This window comes from Salmo trutta, chromosome 13 (assembly GCF_901001165.1).
Source record: "Salmo trutta chromosome 13, fSalTru1.1, whole genome shotgun sequence".
NCBI lineage: Eukaryota > Metazoa > Chordata > Actinopteri > Salmoniformes > Salmonidae > Salmo > Salmo trutta.
In genome coordinates this window covers 13,254,290-13,274,094 of record NC_042969.1, presented here as the reverse complement: position 1 = coordinate 13,274,094, position 19,805 = coordinate 13,254,290, and the positions used below count along the sequence as shown (strand labels likewise).

The window sequence follows — 19,805 nt, the reverse complement described above, 5'->3', positions numbered from 1 at the left end:
ACCAGACGGGTTCTGCAGTGAGGCACAGTGACAAGCCAGATAGTAAGAGGTTTGGGAGAGTAGGAACGCTGGAGAGAGATAGACAAAAGAGGGCCAGGGAGAAAAAAGTTTTAGAGGCATTAAGTGGGAGAGTAAAAGAGAGAGAGAGAGAGAGAGCGACTGAATGAGTGGGGCTTTAGAGCGAGATTAGAGTGTGTGTGTCTGTGCGTGTGAGTGTGTCTGTGTGTCTAAGAGAGAGAGGGAGAGAGTGGGAGAGGCCATTCCCAAGAGGTTTGGTCTAATTCCCAGTGGTAGAAGTTCTTTGCACAGCAGGACCAGTAACAGACTGCTTTGTCTGACTAACCTACTCTTATGTATTCTCAACAGCAGGTCACCGCAGACGAACGGAAAAAACCTTAAGGTTGTTTTGGGACCCATAGTGCCAGAAAGGTGAGGGGTGTGTGTGACACATTGGGTGTTGGAGAGAGTGTGTGTTTGTGTGTGTGTGTGTGTGTGTGTGTGTGTGTGTGTGTGAGAGAGAGAGAGAGAGAGAGAGAGAGAGAGAGAGAGAGAGAGAGAGAGAGAGAGAGAGAGAGTACAAGGATGACCAGGAGGTCAGTCAATGGTGAGGGGACTGGGGTGAACAACACCACCCAAAATGGGGGACACCCGGGGGACACCCCTGCCCCAAAAGTGGAGCCTGATGCTCCCAACGGAAAGGTAGAGTTGAGGAAGAAGGTGACCCTGCTTCGGGGAATCTCCATCATCATCGGGACCATCATCGGAGCGGGAATCTTCATCTCGCCCAAGGGAATCCTGAAGAACTCTGGGAGTGTTGGGATGTCTCTGGTGGTGTGGATTGCCTGCGGAGTGCTATCCCTGTTCGGTGAGTCACGCGTAGTTGTTGCCAGGAGGGAGGAGACATACCTGAGTAAAAGTGTGCTGAGTGGTTTTATGATGCGTGCGAACTGAAGCTATGGAGGATGGAGATGTTGTGTTTTTATTGCTGTTCAGCCCATTGGGTTACAACACCCCTGCTTCCCCTTCCCTGAAGACACTAGAGTTGAAGCATCCCAAATCAAAATGCTAAACTTGTAAAACAGCTTTTCTTGAGATGATGAGTGTGAATGAAAGCTTCAGGGGGTGGATGAACTTTGCTAACTGTCTGCTGCTATGGAAAAGCTTCCGCTTATACTCTTGTATTATTTCATTATATTACTGTTATTACAGAAGCCTTACGGTAGCTACTGCCTTCTAACTAACCATCTAACTGCTGAAACAGCAATTACCCTTTACGTTAACCTCTCTCTCTCTCTCTCACACACACACACACACACACACACACACACACACACACACACACACACACACACACACACACACACACACACACACACACACACACACACACACAATTATGAATACAATGAATCACATTTTCCGCTTATAGCCAGTTATCTGCTGTTGCTGATGCTGCCAATGTTTTATAGCTGGCCAGCCACTCCCCCATACTAAACCTTTCCCTTTTTCCTTTCCCAGGGGCCCTGTCCTATGCAGAGCTGGGAACCAGCATCCAGAAGTCCGGAGGACATTATACTTATATCCTGGAGGCCTTTGGACCACAGATGGCCTTCATACGCCTCTGGGCTGACCTCATCGCCATCAGGTAGGTGTGTGTGTGTGTGTGTGTGAGACAGAGACAGCAGCAGGAAGGGGGGATAGATACTTGCAACAAGGTGGGTGTTTATCACTCTATATTGTCTGTGTGTGAGAGAGAAGGCGATGGGCCTAGTGTATATATCTCAGCATTGTAAAGATAGCAAAGCCTTTTGGATCCCATCCTGGTCCGTTGATACCTGTGGTATCAATGTAAACAAACCTGCTATACTATACTATACTGTACTGCAGGTTAACCCAGGCCAGGGGGGATGTATGGTTTTGAGTCTATGGAAAATGAACAGCGATCTGGGGATGAGCCCACAGACTGTGCAACAGTTATTAGATTCTTGGCCATATACCAGGTTGGTGGTATATGGCCAATATACCACGGCTAAGGGCTGTATCAAGGCATTTCACGTTGCGTCGTGCCTAATAACAGCGCTTAGCCGTGGTATGTGGGCGGCAGCAGCAGCGTAGCCTAGTGGTTAGAGCGTTGGACTAGTAACCGAAAGGTTGCAAGATCAAATCCCTGAGCTGCCAAGGTACAAATCTGTTGTTCTGCTCCTGAACAAGGCAGTTAACCCACTGTTCCTAGGCTGTCATTGAAAATAAGAATTTGGTCTTAACTGACTTGCCTAGTTAAATAAAGGTGAACTATACCACACCCCTTCTGGCTTGTTTCTTAAGTATTGCCTGGATATTTTACTGTAATTGCCTCAACTGAACCTAGCAAACATATTTGAGTCAGTAACCACTGAATATCAGTAACTATAGTTATTTGACTGTTATAGACTGTTAGTGTCAGGGGAAGCTAATAAACAGTTGTGAGGTTGGGTAAGACAGGTTCGTGTCAGTAGAAGGTCACACGCTCCCCAACACTCTGAACAGTGAGTGATGCCCCAGATCTCACATCTTTGTGGGTTAGCGTTTCCGGTCACTGTGTTTGTTTGGTAGACGTGTATGTTTGGGTCAGTGTTTTGGGGTCTGTGTGTGACAGTGTTGTCTGTCCTAGACCTGCAGGGTTAGCAGTGATATCCCTGGCCTTCGGACAATATATCCTGGAACCCATATTCATGCCGTGTGGAGTGCCCGAGATCGCTATCAAACTGGCCACGTCTATAGGAATAAGTATGTCTGAGATTGATGCTACAGCATTATTATATATGTATATAATAATATATTGAATTGAACAAACTTTGGACTATGGGATTTTTGTGCTTATCAGTGAGATGGTTCAAGTGAATTTAAGGTACCAGTCAGTCTCACAAAGTGTGTGTGTGTGTGCGTGTTCATGTGTATTCCTGCTCCACAGCATCAGTGATGTATCTCAACAGTATGAGTACGAGCTGGACAAACAGGATTCAGATCTTCCTCACATTTAGCAAGCTGCTGGCCATCGCCATCATCATCGTACCTGGCCTCTATATGCTCTTCAAAGGTAAGCCTTCGTCATCATCGTCATCATCATCACCATGATCATTACAATCAACACCATCGTCATATGTGACCGACAGCCTCAATTCTATCTTATGTAGCAAAGTTTGAAATGGTGTTTTACATTTGATACGAGTAGAGACTCAGAGCTTGAAAATGATATATCATACACTGCAGTTGAGGATCAATGTAATTCTGTTTTGAAAGTCAACTTGTAACCCCACTTTTGAGAAAATGGACCTTGACTGTTTTGGTACAACTACTGGAGAGCTCTTCTTTGTCTACACCCATTCAGCATCACTCACACCCGTTTAAGCCTTAGCCCCATCCATCACTTTAAAGATTCACATGTGATGCCCTGTGCTAAACAGAGTGAGTAATTTAGTAAACAACCAAAGATTTCAAGACTAAAAGTTGTACAAGTAGTAGCCTACAATAAGGAAAAACTCTAGGTAAAAATACACTTTATGTACTGTAGTCCTTGGCTTATATCTTAAACTGACTTTGGTGCAGGTCATGTTATCCTTCACATTACCGCTTCTGGTAAACACTATAGCAAGGAAACAGAAGGTGTAAACGGTACAGTGAAAAGGTTACTTGAATCGTAGCAATATCAAAAACAGATACAAATATTTTATAAATATTTTATAATTATATACTTGTTTAAACTATTGTCTAGACATGAACACATGTTCATGAAATACAACAGATGGCCGTAATCACCCTGAGACACACCTGGCTAACTTGATGGGTCATGTAATCCTCTAGCTAGCTAGCTAAACAATGAACCGGCATAATCCCAACCCATACTACTACCAATGCAAACATTGTCATTTTTACATTTTGGTCATTTAGCAGACGCTCTTATCAAGAGTGACCTACGGTTAGTGCATTCATCTTAAGATAGCTAGGTGGGACAACCACATATCACAGGCATTTAACTCTGTTTTGTTTGTAACTACACCTTGTTTGGCCAGCGTTGTGTCAAGTCACTCCAGTTCACACTGATCGTGGTGTGTGGAGAAAGTAGCCATTCACTTGTTTCCAACTGATCTGTTGATAGTGCCTGCTAAATTCAGGGCATTAATGTTGTTGAGAAAAGTAGCACAACTTTTTATGTATATCTTTAAAAATGGCAAGATAGAAAGGACTATCAACAAATAATGAGCATGCTACAAGGCAGACCAATCCAAACTCATCTCCCGGCATGTCCAGCCTATCCGTTATCTCAGCCAATAATGGCTGACGGGAAGGTTCCTGCCTTTTTCCGTGGCTAAACCAACTGGGCTCGTAATTTAACAATTGTATTCGGTATTTACAGATGGAATCCAAGTTTGTTATTAAAGCACATGAACGTTCACATGTTCCAGAAGGCATTTCTGTCCCAATACGCATTTTTCAATAAAAAATAAGTTTACTTTAAAATGCCTCTCCTGTGAAGTAGTGACGTGCGACATACGCCAAGTATCGTGAAACGAGTCACATATGTTACACTGGATTAAAACCACAGAAATAGCATGTTAATACTTACATCACATTGAATTCCACACTCTTTCATGACTCCTCAAAAACATTGAAATCCCTGAAAGCTTGAAAATCTTTGTGGTCCATAGCGTTATGTTTGGGACATTCCACAGATCCCCACCACTTAACCAAAATAGCTATACTTTAAAACTTTTTAGGGATAGACGTGCCTCTGGCGACCCACCACGACAACATCCGGTGAAATTGCAGAGCGCGAAATTCAAAAATACTAAATTCGTAATATTAATCATTCATGAAGATACAAGTGTCTTACATCATTTAAAAAGGTAACTTCTTGTTAATCCAGCCACTTTGTCAGATTTCAAAAAGGCTAAATGGCAAAAGCATACCATGTGATTATCTGAGGACAGCGCCCCGCATACAAAAGCATTAAAAACATTTTCCAGCCAAGCAGATGCATTGCGAAAGTCAGAAATAGCGATAAAATAAATCCCTTACCTTTGAAGGTCTTCATCTGGTTGCAATCACAAGGTTCCCTGTTACATAACAAATGGTCCTTTTGTTCGATAAAGTCCTTCTTTATATTCCAAAAAAGTATGTTTATTTGGTGCGCTTCATTCAATTATCCACCTGCTTCCCCTCGTTCAAAATGCATACAAAATTAATCCCAAACATTACCAATAAACTTGGTCCAAACATGTCAAACAACGTTCCTAATCAATCCTCAGGTACCCTAATATGTAAATAAACGATAAAATTTAAGACGGAAAATAGTATATTCAATACCAGAGATAAATAAACAACCTAAATAACCTTTTTGCAACCCCAAAGTTCCCAGTTACACAATGAATGGTCGTTTTGTTCGATAAAGTCCTTCTTTATATCCCCAAAATGTCAGTTTATTTGGCGCGTTTGATTCAGAAATATACCTGTTCCAACTCGCCCAACATGCCTACAAAGGAATGTAAAAAGTAACCTGTAAACTTGGTCCAAGCATTTCAAACAACATTTCTAATCCAACTTCAGGTACCCTATGTAAATAATCGATAAAATTTAAGACAGAATAAACCGTGACGAAGAGGTGCGACATACACTAACTCAAAATAATCTCCCACAAACCCAGGTAGGAAAAACAACCACTTAAAGATGATCCCCAATTACAGACAATGATGACCAGCTGCCTCTAATTGGATATCATCCCCAAAAACAAGATAGAAAAACAGAAAGTAGAACCACACAACATAGAAAATACAAACTAGACAAACCCCCTGTCACGCCCTGACCTACTCTACCATAGAAAATAAAAGCTTTCTATGGTCAGGACGTGACAACCGGAGAAAAACAATGAGAAGCGCGCTCTCATTCACGCGCACCAAAAGACTAGAATCCACCTGAGTGACACTTAGAAAGAATACGAATAAATCTTAAAAAAAAAAAAAAAACATAGAACGATTTCTAAAGACTGTTGACATCTAGTGGAAGCCATAGGAACTGCAATCTGGGTCCTAATAATTAGGCTTTCCAATAGAAAAGCATTGGAAAGTACAATGACCTCCAAAACTTTTTTCCTGGATGGATTGTCCTTGGGGTTTCACCTGCGAAATCAGTTCTGTTATACTCACAGACATTATTTTAACAGATTTAGAAACCTTTGAGTGTTTTCTATCCAATACTACCATGCATATGCATATCCTAGCTTCTGGGCCTGAGTAACAGGCAGTTTACTTTGGGCACCTCAGTCATCCAAACTTCTGAATACTGCCCCCTATCCCTAAAAAGTTTTCACATGCTTGGTGTTTATTGGCTACAGAGTAGCTATATTATCAACATGACATATTACAGGCTTGGTACATACAGTGAGGGAAAAAAATATTTGATCCCCTGCTGATTTTGTACATTTGCCCACTGACAAAGAAATGATCAGTCTATAATTTTAATGGTAGGTTTATTTGAACAGTGAGAGACAGAATAACAACAAAAAAATCCAGAAAAACGCATGTCAAAAATGTTATAAATAGATTTGCATTTTAATGAGGGAAACAAGTATTTGACCCCCTCTCAATCAGAAATATTTCTGGCACCCAGGTGTCTTTTATACAGGTAACGAGCTGAGATTAGGAGCACACTCTTAAAACCTGTCTGGGATAGGTGGCAGTATTTTCACGGCCGGATAAAAAACGTACCCGATTTAAACTGTTTACTACTCTTGCCCAGAAACGAGAATATGCATATTATTAGTAGATTTCGATAGAAAACACTCTAAAGTTTCTAAAACTGTTTGAATGGTGTCTGTGAGTATAACAGAATTCATATGGCAGGCAAAAACCTGAGAAGATTCCAAGCAGGAAGTGGCCTGTCTGCAAATTTGTAGTCCTTCTGTTGCTTCTCTATCGAAACTACAGTATCTGAGCTGTTACGTGACACTTTCTAAGGCTTCCATTGGCTCTCTAAAGCCTTCAGAAACCGGATTGAGGCGTCTCCTGTCTCTGGGCAGATAATAGCAGCTCAGTTTGTCAGTGGACTGCCTGGTGACAGAGAGATTGGAGATGTGTGTTCACGAGACCTCGCCATTTTTCTCTTCCTTTTTGAATGAACACAGCATTGTCCGGTTGGAATATTATCGCTATTTTACCAGAAAAATACCATACAAATGTATTTTAAACAGCGTTTGGCATGCTTCGAAGTACGGTAATGGAACATTTAGAATTTCTTTGTCTGGAAATGTGCTCGCGCATTACCCTTTGGATAGTGACCTGAACGCACGAAGAAAACGGGGGTATTTGGACATAACTATGGATGATTTGGAACAAAAACACCATTTGTTGTGGAAGTAGCAGTCCTGGGAGTGCATTCTGACGAAGAACAGCAAAGGTAATACAATTTTTCTAATAGTAATTCTGAGTTTAGTGAGCCTCGAAGTTGGCGGGTGTCTGAATAGCTAGCCTGTGATGGCTGAGCTATGTACTCAGAATATTGCAAAATGTGCTTTTGCAGAAAAGCTATTTTAAAATCTGACATAGCGATTGCATAAAGGAGTTCTGGATCTATAATTCTTAAAATAATTGTTATGTTTTCTGTCAACGTTTATGATGAGTAATTTAGTAAATTCACCAGAAGTTTTGGGTGGGAATGCTAGTTCTGAACATCACATGCTAATGTAAAAAGCAGTTTTTTGATATAAATATGAACATGATTGAACAAAACATGCATGTATTGTATAACATAATGTCCTAGGAGTGTCATCTGATGAAGATCATCAAAGGTTAGTGCTGCATTTAGCTGTGTTTTGGGTTTTTGAGACATATACGCTTGCTTTGAAAATGGCTGTGTGATTATTTTTGGCTGTGTACTCTCCTAACATAATCAAATGTTTTGCTTTCGCTGTAAAGCCTTTTTGAAATCAGACAATGTGGTTGGATTAACGAGAGTCGTATCTTTCAAATGGTGTAAAATAGTTGTATGGTTGAAAAATTTTAATTATTGCATTTTTGAGGTATTTGTATTTCGCGCCACGTTCTTCCATTGGATATTTGGCGAGGCGTTCCGCTAGCGGAACGTCTAGATGCAAAGGGAGTGCTCCTAATCTCAGTTTGTTACCTGCATAAAAGACACCTGTCCACAGAAGCAATCAATCAATCAGATTCCAAACTCTCCACCATGGCCAAGACCAAAGAGCTCTCCAAGGATGTCAGGGACAAGATTGTAGACCTACACAAGGCTGGAATGGGCTGGAAGACCATCGCCAAGCAGCTTGGTGAGAAGGTGACAACAGTTGGTGCGATTTTTCGCAAATGGAAGAAACACAAAAGAACTGTCAGTCTCCCTCGGCCTGGGGCTCCATGCAAGATCTCACCTCGTGGAGTTGCAATGATCATGAGACCAGTGAGGAATCAGCCCTGATGTGATGATTGTCGTCAAAAGGAGTAGACCAAAGCGCAGCATGGTAAGTGCTCATGATATTTCTTTATTTAACTCAGAACACTAAAACAAAACAATAAACAACGGAAAACGAACGTCACGTTCTGCAGGCTATCTGAGCTGTACAAAAACAAGATCCCACACTGAAGGAGGGAAAAAGGGCTGCCTAAGTATGATTCCGATTCAGAGACAACGAGAGACATCTGCCTCTGATTGGAAACCATACTCAGCCAAAACAAAGAAATACAACACATAGAATGCCCACCCCACACCCTATAAAATAGAGAAATAAAACGTCTCTCTCAGGTCAGGGCGTGACACCAGAACTACACGGGAGGATCTTGTCAATGATCTCAAGGCACTGGGGACCATAGTCACCAAGAAAACAATTGGTAACACACTACGCCGTGAAGGACTGAAATCCTGCAGCGCCCGCAAGGTCCCCTTGCTCAAGAAAGCACAAATACATGCCCGTCTGAAGTTTGCCAATGAACACCTGAATGATTCAGAGGACAACTGGGTGAAAGTGTTGTGGTCAGATGAGACCAAAATGGAGCTCTTTGGCATCAACTCAACTCGCCGTGTTTGGAGGTGTTTGCTGCCTATGACCCCAAGAACACCATCCCCACCGTCAAACATGGAGGTGGAAACATTATGCTTTGGGGGTGTTTTTCTGCTAAGGGGACAGGACAACTTCACAGCATCAAAGGGACGATGGACGGGGCCATGTACCGTCAAATCTTGGGTGAGAACCTCCTTCCCTTAGCCAGGGCATTGAAAATGGGTCGTGGATGGGTATTCCAGCATGACAATGACCCAAAACACACGGCCAAGGCAACAAAGGTGTGGCTCAAGAAGAAGCACATTAAGGTCCTGGAGTGGCCTAGCCAGTCTCCAGACCTTAATCCCATAGAAAATCTGTGGAGGGAGCTGAAGATTCGAGTTTCCAAACGTCAGCCTCGAAACCTTAACGACTTGGAGAAGATCTGCAAAGAGGAGTGGGACAAAATCCCTCCTGAGATGTGTGCAAACCTGGTGGCCAACTACAAGAAACGTCTGACCTCTGTGATTTGCAACAAGGGTTTTGCCACCAAGTACTAAGTCATGTTTTGCAGAGGGGTCAAATACTTATTTCCCTCATTAAAATGCAAATCAATTTATAACATTTTTGACATGTGTTTTTCTTGGATTTTTTGTTGTTGTTATTCTGTCTCTCACTGTTCAAATAAACCTACCATTGAAATTATAGACTGATAATTTCTTTGTCAGTGGGCAAACGTACAAAATCAGCAGGGGATCAAATCCTTTTTCCCTCACTGTAATAGCTACAAAGTGTCTGTAGATTGGTGTTCTGCCATACCAATCTTCATAGAACATCAGTCATTTAAGCTTTAAGAGGGTTATTATTTGCCTCTTTGCAAGTGTGTTCCATTAAAGAGGAATACACTACATACAGTATGTGTGTGTTGTACTGGAATGTTCCTACGGCTGCAACTACCGAGAAAGATGTATATACCTTGTCAAACACTCAACAAGTTTTGATATTCTTTGGTGAACGTGTAATTCCTTCTTTGTGTTTATGTGCAGGGGAGACTAAGAACTTTGAGAATGCCTTTGAGGTCAGTAATATCAAGCTCACAGGCCTTCCTCTGGCCTTTTACTCTGGGATGTACGCCTATGCTGGATGGTAGGTATGGACTTCTTATAACGTAACTAGCTGTAATATCTAATTCTACCCTTTTCATGAAGCCAACTAGTGTAATGCATTATTACTTGTAATGCGCATGTATGAGCTCTTGTAAGGTACAGTATTGCCAAATGTAATATTATTGTAAAGCTCCAACTTTCTGCCGGCAGGTTTTATCTGAACTTCGTGACTGAGGAAGTAGAGAATCCAGAAAAGTGAGTTCATCCTCCTCATTCCATATCTCGTTCACGTACAGTAGGTTTTCCTGATCATAATATCGTTGGTCTCAAATGTTTACGTATCCTCAGGACTGTCCCATTGGCCATCTGTATCTCTATGGCGATAGTGACTTTCTGCTACGTGTTGACTAACGTGGCGTACTACACTGTGATGTCAGCAGAGGAGCTGTTGGCATCTCAAGCCGTCGCCGTGGTAAGGCATCCAACAAGCTCACTGCCTATTGGCCGATTTGATCGACACTGATCCTACAACAACCCACTGCTATTGGCTGGCGTTAACATAAGAGTCCTATGTATTTCTGTGTGTGATGTATTGATACACTTGAGGCGCATTGACTGCAGTCACACACCTTGTTCATCAGCGCTTCATCAGGCCCTGATGGTGTCTGTGGTGTTGGAGCTACGCATATGTTCGTTAATTAGATAATAATTGAATTGAGGATCTTTTTCTGCATCTCTTTGTCTCTGTTTGGTTCATACTATCTCTCTTTCTCTCTCTCTCTCTCTTTCTCTCTCTCTCTCTCTCTCTCTCGCTCTCTCTCTCTCTCTCTCTCTCTCTCTCGCTCTCTCTCATCTGTTTTTCCTGCAGACGTTTGCAGGGAAGATGATGGGGAACTTTTCGGTGGCGGTGCCTGTATTTGTAGCCTTGTCGTGCTTTGGTTCGATGAATGGCTGCTTGTTCGCTTTCTCAAGGTGGGCTGCGTCAACTCAGGTGTCAAACCGCAGCCTTCGCTAGCTTCTCCTGCCAAGGAGAATGAAAAATTGCCTTCCCTTCCCAACACAATGTTTGAGGACTGTGTCAGAGGAATCTAATCTTATCTTTTTTTTTCAACTGCCAAACCCTGTTAAGCAGAAGTTTAGATGTGTGGTATAGTGGTATAGTGAAAACACAATAACTGACATTGCATTTCTGTGTGAAGGTCAGTTATGACTGTCAGTAGTTGACTTTCATGTGTAGTTTTCATATATTGGATTTTTTTAGACACAGCTTACAAAGACGATGATGAAGTGTTGTTGTTGAAGGTATTTCTCATTTCATCCTGAAGATTGTGTGATTGTGTTGGTCATTCTAGAATGTTCTTTGTGGCATCACGCGAGGGCCATCTCCCTGAGGTTCTGTCCATGATCCACGTCCGCAGACACACTCCTTTGGCAGCCGTCCTCGTTCTGGTCAGATAAATGTTTTAGTTTTTTTCATACACACATATCGCTCTTTACTGTCTTTATGAGGACCTGCTCTACAGGGTCCACAATTAAAACTTTGCATTCCTGTATTTATGCTTTAACTGTTAACATGCTTTTTGGGTACATGTCAGCATCTCTGCCACTTCCTCATTGGATCCGTATGTTTGTTTGTTTGTTTCTCTCTCTCCCTCTCTCTCTCTCTCTGTGTGTGTATGTGTGTGTTTGTGTGTCGGACTGTCCATTCTTTCTATGTGTGTGTTTACAGTACCCTATGACGGTGTTCCAGCTGTTTGTGGGAGATATCTACAGTCTGTTGAACTTCATGAGCTTCCTCCGCTGGCTCTTCATTGGCGTGGCTGTGCTGGGCCTCATCTACATGAGATACACACGCCCTGACATGCCACGCCCTTTCAAGGTCAGTCGAACACACGTGAATCATCAACCATCAAATCATCAAATGCATCTATAAAGCCCTTTTTACATCAGCAGTTGTCACAAAGTGCTTATGCACACACACACACACACACACACACACACACACACACACACACACACACACACTCGCAGATGCACGTAGACATAAACACATCAAAGGGCGATTCGGACATCGCTCCTTCTGTGCCACTGCATGTGGCCGTGGAGGCCGATGCACGAGCCGCCGATATGCAAGCATCTTGCACACATTTTTTATTTTATTTGATTTATTTCACCTTTATTTAACCAGGTAGGCTGGTTGAGAACAAGTTCTCCATTTACAACTGCAACCTGGCCGAGATAGAGCAAAGCAGTGCGACACAAACAACACAGAGTTACACATGGGATAAACAAACGTGCAGTCAATAACACGATAGAGAAGTCTATGTACAGTGTGTGCAAATGTAGTAAGATTAGGGAGGTAAGGCAATGAAGAGGCCAATAGTGGCGAAATAATTGCAATTTAGCAATTAAACCCTGGAGTGATCGATGTGCAGACAATCACATGGACAGAGTATGAGTCTGTCTAATGGCTGTCTTGTTCAAAACAACTACTGAACACTTTACTGTTTACACCCTTGACTCCTTTGCACTTCTTTGTCTGTCTCTCCAGGTTCCTCTTTTCATTCCAGCCATTTTCTCATTCACCTGTTTCTTCATGGTGTTCCTCTCTCTCTACTCCGACCCCGTCAACACAGGGATAGGATTCGCCATCTCCCTGACAGGAATCCCAGCCTACTATGTTTTCATTGTGTTTGACCGCAGACCCAAGTGGCTACAGGACGGTTTAGGTAACACGCTACCTACATTTAGAAGGCATTTACTAGACATCACTGTGAAAATCACACATACTACTGGCATATGGACAGGATTGATTAATCTTTATAAAGCAGTTGTTCAACTCAAGGGATTAATCGGTGCGTCAGTGGACCATTAAACTATCCGCTCATAGTTTACCACACATAATCAATTTCCAATCAATTTTCAGCATGGCATCCTATCGAAATTGAAGCATGAATCCCAACAATGTGTCCATGTTGACACTTTGGAAATAATATTGTCCTAACGCTCCATAATTATTGGGACAGTGAAGCATTTTGTTTATTTGGGGTCCAAACTCCAAAAGTTTGGTTTTGAAATCAAACAGTAACAATTAAGTTAAAGTGCAGACTGTCAGCTTTAATTTGAGGGTATTTTCATTCATATCGGGTGAACTGTTAAGAAAGTACAGTACTTTTTGTATATAGTCCCCCATTTTAGGGGAGCCAAAGTAAAGGGGACAGATTCACTTGATATTTGTGCATCTATATTTGTGCATCTCACTCATAATTATTCACGATTCATTCAGGATTATACGTAATCATGGTAACATGTAGAAGTGTTTCGAAACATATTCTACTCATATTTACAATAAAAGTGACAATACATTATTCTTGTTTTTCTTCTATTGGGCACAAATCTGAACACATCCAAAACAAACAGCAAATGCATCCAGCAAATTTGTAGAGTCACACGCTTGATGTAGTCATTGTGTGCTATGAATATGGGACCAAATATAACGTTTTCCTACTTTAATACACATATAAGATAATTTGTCCCAATATTGTTGCTCCCCTAAAATGGGGGGTGGATAATTTACAAAAAGTGCTTTACTTTCTAAACGGTTCACTCAATGTGGATGAAAAAAACTTCAAATTAAAGCTGACAGTCTGCCCTTTAACCTCGTAGTCATTGTTTGATTTCAAATCCAACGTTTTGAACTATAGAGCCAAAAGAAGAAAGAATGCTTCACTGTCCCAATAATTATGGAGGGTACTGTAAAATGGTATCATAATAGTTTTTCTATGTGTTTTATTCTGTCTCCAGATTCCTTCAACAGATCTGTCCAGATCATCCTGGAGGTGATCCCAGCGGAACACTGACACTCCTTCACACCATATCCCCACACCGATGGCCTCTATTGCACCGTTTCATAGAATAAATTATTATGACTCTCCCATCCTGCGGTCCTTATCTAGGCAGGCTTAGCCCTGCTCTGCTCTCACATTTCACATTACCAATTCAAACCGCCTGAATACTTGCTCCTCTCTCCTCACTCAAGCATTTGAAATGGAATGGCCAGGCAGGCAAGGAGGTGAGGCTGTGGCTGTGTGTGACAGTGTGTGTGTGTGTGTGTGTGTGTCTCCCTGTGTGAGATTTGCAGGTAATCCATCTCTGTAACCCCTACCCTCTGGCTCCAGTCTGCAGTGGGAGCCCAGCCTCTTAGAAATGCAACAGCTTTTATTGTTGATGAGATGCGGCAGAGCCAGGGAATCCCTGTAAGCTTGGAGTATAACTATCTTTGGCAGCAATCACAGCTAGCTTTAGTCATTGTTACAGCTAGCATTAGCCACAATCACAGCTAGCGTTAGCCACAATCACAGCTAGCGTTAGCCACAATCGCAGCTAGCGTTAGCCACAATCGCAGCTAGCGTTAGCCACAATCACAGCTAGATTTAGCCACAATCACAGCTAGCATTAGTCATTTTTACAGCTAGCATTAGCCAAAATCACAGCTAGCATTAGGTCAAAGTCTTTGCTTGCCTTAACCATTATCACCTCTAGCATTAGCCATAGTCACTGACTGCTACACCTCAGACAACACTGGATACTCAGTTTTCTCCAGATCATTCAGGATCAGACTATACAACACACATACATTAAGCCTAAGGCTACCTATAGTTATTTCTATATTTTAGGAAATGAAGACAGATCAGTGAGTGTTAATTGATGTGTGTTGTATAGTCTGAGTAAGACAAGCACTCCCTTTGCACTATCAGAACAGTAAACTCATACTCAATCTACAGATGCCTGTGAAACATGATGTCCTTAAACACATGACAACCAACGTTAATGTGATAATGTTTTATCTTTTTTGAAACATGTATGTTCAGGACATTGAAATTATGCCCTGGAGAACCTGATATCCGATTTCATAGAACAATAAAAACACTTTTGTATCATATATACCACTATTTGTACAATACAAGGGATACAGCATCTTATTTTCACTTAGTGAAGATGGCAACCTTAAGAGGCATTGGTTGTTTTCTAAAACTGTTTCCTCCCCATGTGCAGAATCTCTGTCTGTCTGTCTGTCTGTCTGTCTGTCTGTCTGTCTGTCTGTCTGTCTGTCTGTCTGTCTGTCTGTCTGTCTGTCTGTCTGTCTGTCTGTCTGTCTGTCTGTCTGTCTGTCTGTCTGTCTGTCTGTCTGTCTGTCTGTCTGTCTGTCTGTCTGTCTGTCTGTCTGTCTGTGCATGTGAACTGGCATAATTTAAGCCCAAATACGCTGGGCAGAATAGCTCTATTACCACAGATGATTCACACCAGGGTTACACCAGGGTTACTCAAGCTGTGAAGCAGCTTTGAGACAAACCCACACCCACTGTTGCCAGGATATTGGCTGTGTACCAGAGGCTAATGTTCTCACACATACATGTGAGTGAGCACTGCCAGAGTCCTGGCTAGCAGCCTAGAGTATAGACAGGAAGAGAGCATCCCAACACTACTGCACACGACCAGGAACACTGCCTAACAGAGAGAGAGAGAAGGAGAGAGAGAGAGAGAAATTAGGCCATTACCCGCTAATGATCAAAATCCAAATTCTACAACCACTTAAAAGGGAACAAAGGCATCACCTACATAGAGATTAACCTGGAGAAGAGTCTCCTAAGCAAGCTGGTCCTGGGGCTCTGTTCACAAACACGAACAGACCCCACAGAGCCCTAGGACAGCAGCACAATTAGACCCAACCAAATCATGAGAAAACAAAAAGATAATTGCTTGACACATTGGAAAGAATTAACAAAAAACAGAGCAAACTAGAATGCTATTTGGCCCTAAACAGAGAGTGCACAGTACTCGAAACAGACTCAGTGAGCATAGCCTTGCTATTGATAAAAGCCACTGTAGGCAGACCTGGCTCTCAAGAGAAGACAGGCTATGTGCACACTGCCCACAAAATGAGGTGGAAACTGAGCTGCACTTACTTCCTAACCTCCTGCCAAATGTACAACCATATTAGAGACACATTTTTCCCTCAGATTAGACAGACCCACAAATCATTTGAAAACAAACCCAATTGTGATATACTCTCATATCTATTGGGTGAATCTCCCTCCCATTGGCTAGTCTGTGTCTCCTATTCTTCCTCTCCACCCCCCCATCTTCTACTTTAGGATTCTTGCCTGAGTTTCCAGCTGTATGGTTCTTCTTCCTCCTTCTCCTCTTCCTCTTTTCTGTATGCTGCTCAGCACGGTCTCTGAGTCTGTCTGACCTTTCCTTCTGCTGAGCAAAACACGCACACACACACACGCACACGCACACACACACACACACACGCATACACACATGCGCGCACGCACACACACGCACGCACGCACGCACACTCTCTCTCTTTCTTTTTCATCGTCTACTGCCTGCCTCGCACCTCTTCCTCTGCAGTTTACTAAAATGGCACAAGGGGGTGATATAGTGCAATGCAACAGTCTTGTCCTCAGACTGAGCGGGAGTTAGTAATATGAGGGACTAAACCTTCAAATCTGAGTCACTCTATCCATACAGCCGATCTCCACTTCTCTCTGTTGCAGGGAGGAATAAGGAATGTAAACATTGTTCCTTCTGGGTTGAAACCAAGACCCTGTCCTATTGGATTACCTACTTCTTTGGAATGTTGATGTTACTATGCAAGAACTACAATTGTAGGTTTCTCTATGCAAACAAAATGGATTCCTCTCTCCTTTTTCATTAAAGGGCTAGTTTGCCCAAATGACAAAATTACATTTTGGTTTCCTTACCCTGTAAGCGGTCTATGGACTCCTGAAGTATCTAAAAACAAATGATTGTGTAACTCCATTAAGTTACTTATAGAGGATTTGGACATAAGGTGAACCAACCGAACCATTGACTTGCATTGGATTTGTGCCCATAAATAAATAAATAAATAATAATAATAATAAATAAATGCCAAAAAGTTTGTATTTGAAACAGTAAATAAGGTAAACAAAACCAAAGCATGGATTGCTGTCATAACTTGTCCATAGTAGACTGCTAACAGGACACCAATATGTCATTTAGAAATTTGGGCAAACTATCCCTTTAAGTGGATGATATAAACTGATATGTATGAACCAAACCATAGTGTGGACAACAGGCCACACATACTGTAGGAACCACTGAGACCACAGTGAAATCCAAAGCATTAAAGAGACGCTCTGTGGTGGGCAGACAGATGCCTTCCGGTCACTGTCCTAACAGACAGAGAGAGCGGGGGGGCAGTAGGCTGCCAACAGGATATGGAAAGAGCGAGCGAGAGAAAGAACTAGAGAGAAAGAGAGAGAGAAAAATATTAATATACAGTACAGCAGGTGATCTCTAACAGGAAGTGACGTGTTTACTGTGGGATCAGAGGCCTTCCCTGTAGCTCAGTTGGTAGAGCATGGTGTTTGCAACACCAGGGTTGTGGGTTTGATTCCCATGGGGGGCCAGCACAGGAAAAAAAAAAAAAATGTAGGAAATTGTATGAAATGTATGCATTCACTACTGTAAGTCGCTCTGGATAAGAGCATCTGCTAAATGACTAAAATGTGAATGTAAAATGTAGGTCAGAATGTGGGGGGGGTTTAGAATGTGGGGTTATAGGTTTTTTAGAAGCTCTATCAGAGGGAAGGAGTGTGACTCAGCCCCCTTACACAGAGAGTGAGGGGGGTCTACTGGCCAAGTATGACTAATCGTGCTAACCGAATGTGGGGATTGAAGGGGGTGTGTGGGGGAAGGGGTTGGAGGAAGCAGTCCTGAAGGGTTGTGGTTCACTTTCATCCACCTACTCTCAAGATTCTGTGTGCAGGATTCCTCTCTCTGTGTGAGGGGAGGTTAAAATTATAGACATGTGCTTGCGTGTGTTGTGATGGAAGGTTACAGTTGTTTTTACAGTAATGCTGTTTATGTAACGTTCCGGGCATGCTTGCGTGTGTGTGGCCGTGTGACTGCATGTGTGTGTGTGTGTGTGTGCGCGCGTGTGTGCGCGTGTGTGCGTGTGTGTGTGTGTGTGTGTGTGTGTGTGTGTGTGTGTGTGTGTGTGTGAGAGCAGGGGTGGGGGTTAAAGGAAAAGGCCTGTGGTGTTTTACTGTCACTGTAGCAGTCGTTGTGACTCACCTGACTAGTAGTGAATTCACAGTGTACAAGGAGAGAACAGCCCACGTCCACTCTGACAGATCCTCTAATTATAACAGAGGACTGCGCGGCTGGCCTCAGGTCACTTTATGGGTTAATCATTGATGTATGAAGTGTCATGACGTTGGCCTGTGGGTAAGGTTTATGACCCCCCCCATAAATACCTTTCTCCCTTCCCCTCTCTTACTGACCCTACTGAAGGACTGCTGTCCTGTTAAATATAGAGAGTCTGGGAACATCAAACAAATGGGGAAAGGAACCATATTTACATAAAACCAGTTGGAAATATGCTTGATAACGTAATGAGTATGTATGTCAGGTTCGTTGTTATCTGGGACATTATGATTGATGACAGGACGACATAAACTGTACCTGAGAAAGTATACACCCTCTAGTTATCAGAGTCACATGGAATTGTTATGCAATTGAAATGTTTGATATTGAAATTGTTTGTTAGGAGATTAAATGTAATTTTAGCTTCCAAATGAGAGAATTGGGTTTTCATAAGGAAAGTGCCCTGCTCGATCAGTGGTCCAACCCTGTGAAGAGACAGGGGTTATAAACGATGAAACACCTCCCTCCCCCCTCTCCACTATATAAGCCTTTGATGAAAAGACATTCACCAGTTCCAGTACGGGAGGTCTGCAGCCTCCACGTTAGAAGGACACACATGACAACTAAGCCAACCTCGGCGTGAGCTTTGATGGCGAATGGTATGAACTTTGAGCTTATTCACTACAGAAGTGATACTTCCTAGCCGTTGAGTTAGCCGCTGCTAACGTGGGCTAGGAAAGGACGGACGACGGATCCAGTCTAACAACCACACGAAGATACCACCACGTATCCAATTTACCACCATTGACATTCTTCCACTACAGGAAGATCTGTTGGCCAACAGATCTACGACCAATCTACCGAAGCGCAGCTCAGAGTAAATATTTATTGCATTTTCCTTTTCCAAATGGGCAGTAATTTAGAATGCATAAGATAATGTATTTACGATAGCATAGCTGCTGTTTCTTTGTACCTAAATCTTCCCGCTCTTTCATTCAAGCCCAACCCCCTTTCCTTTGTGTAACCAGCTTTCATACAGGTTCCGTTCACCAGGGGTGAATTCTGTATGACATCATTGTATTCTGTGTATTTGTAATTCTGTGTGATTAGTTTAGGTATTTAGTAAATAAATAATTAAACCCAATTTTGTATTGCTGATTCAACTTGTTAGCCAGGGTTCGTGAGAATTTACAACTTTCATTATGAGACTGAAAATAAGATAAGGGTTAATATTGACTGCTATCGATGTAAAATATTACTAAGTATTTTAAGAGTTTATTCGGAAGATAACGGCTCTATAAACGTTCTTCTGTGGTGCCCCGACTTTCTAGTTAATTACATTTACATGATTAGCTTAATCAGGTAATATTAATTACAGAGAAATCATTTTATAAGTTAGCATGTCATATCACTTAATCCGGCATAGCCAAAGACACGACAGAAGACACACAGACACTAACACACCCACACACACACACACA

The 19,805-nt window shown here is 42.3% G+C and overlaps 1 protein-coding gene across 1 annotated transcript; it reads left to right on the top strand.

Annotated features, from left to right (window-relative positions):
* Positions 1-528: 528 nt before the first annotated feature.
* LOC115205215 (cystine/glutamate transporter-like) lies at positions 529-15,064 on the top strand. The gene is made up of 12 exons (XM_029770958.1): positions 529-865; positions 1,519-1,645; positions 2,651-2,766; positions 2,951-3,076; positions 10,063-10,162; positions 10,333-10,377; positions 10,471-10,594; positions 10,991-11,094; positions 11,475-11,571; positions 11,852-12,001; positions 12,674-12,851; positions 13,927-15,064. The coding sequence occupies exons 1-12, from the start codon at positions 583-585 to the stop codon at positions 13,980-13,982; spliced, it is 1,506 nt and encodes a 501-aa protein (XP_029626818.1). The 5' UTR covers positions 529-582; the 3' UTR covers positions 13,983-15,064.
* The last annotated feature ends 4,741 nt before the right edge of the window (positions 15,065-19,805 follow it).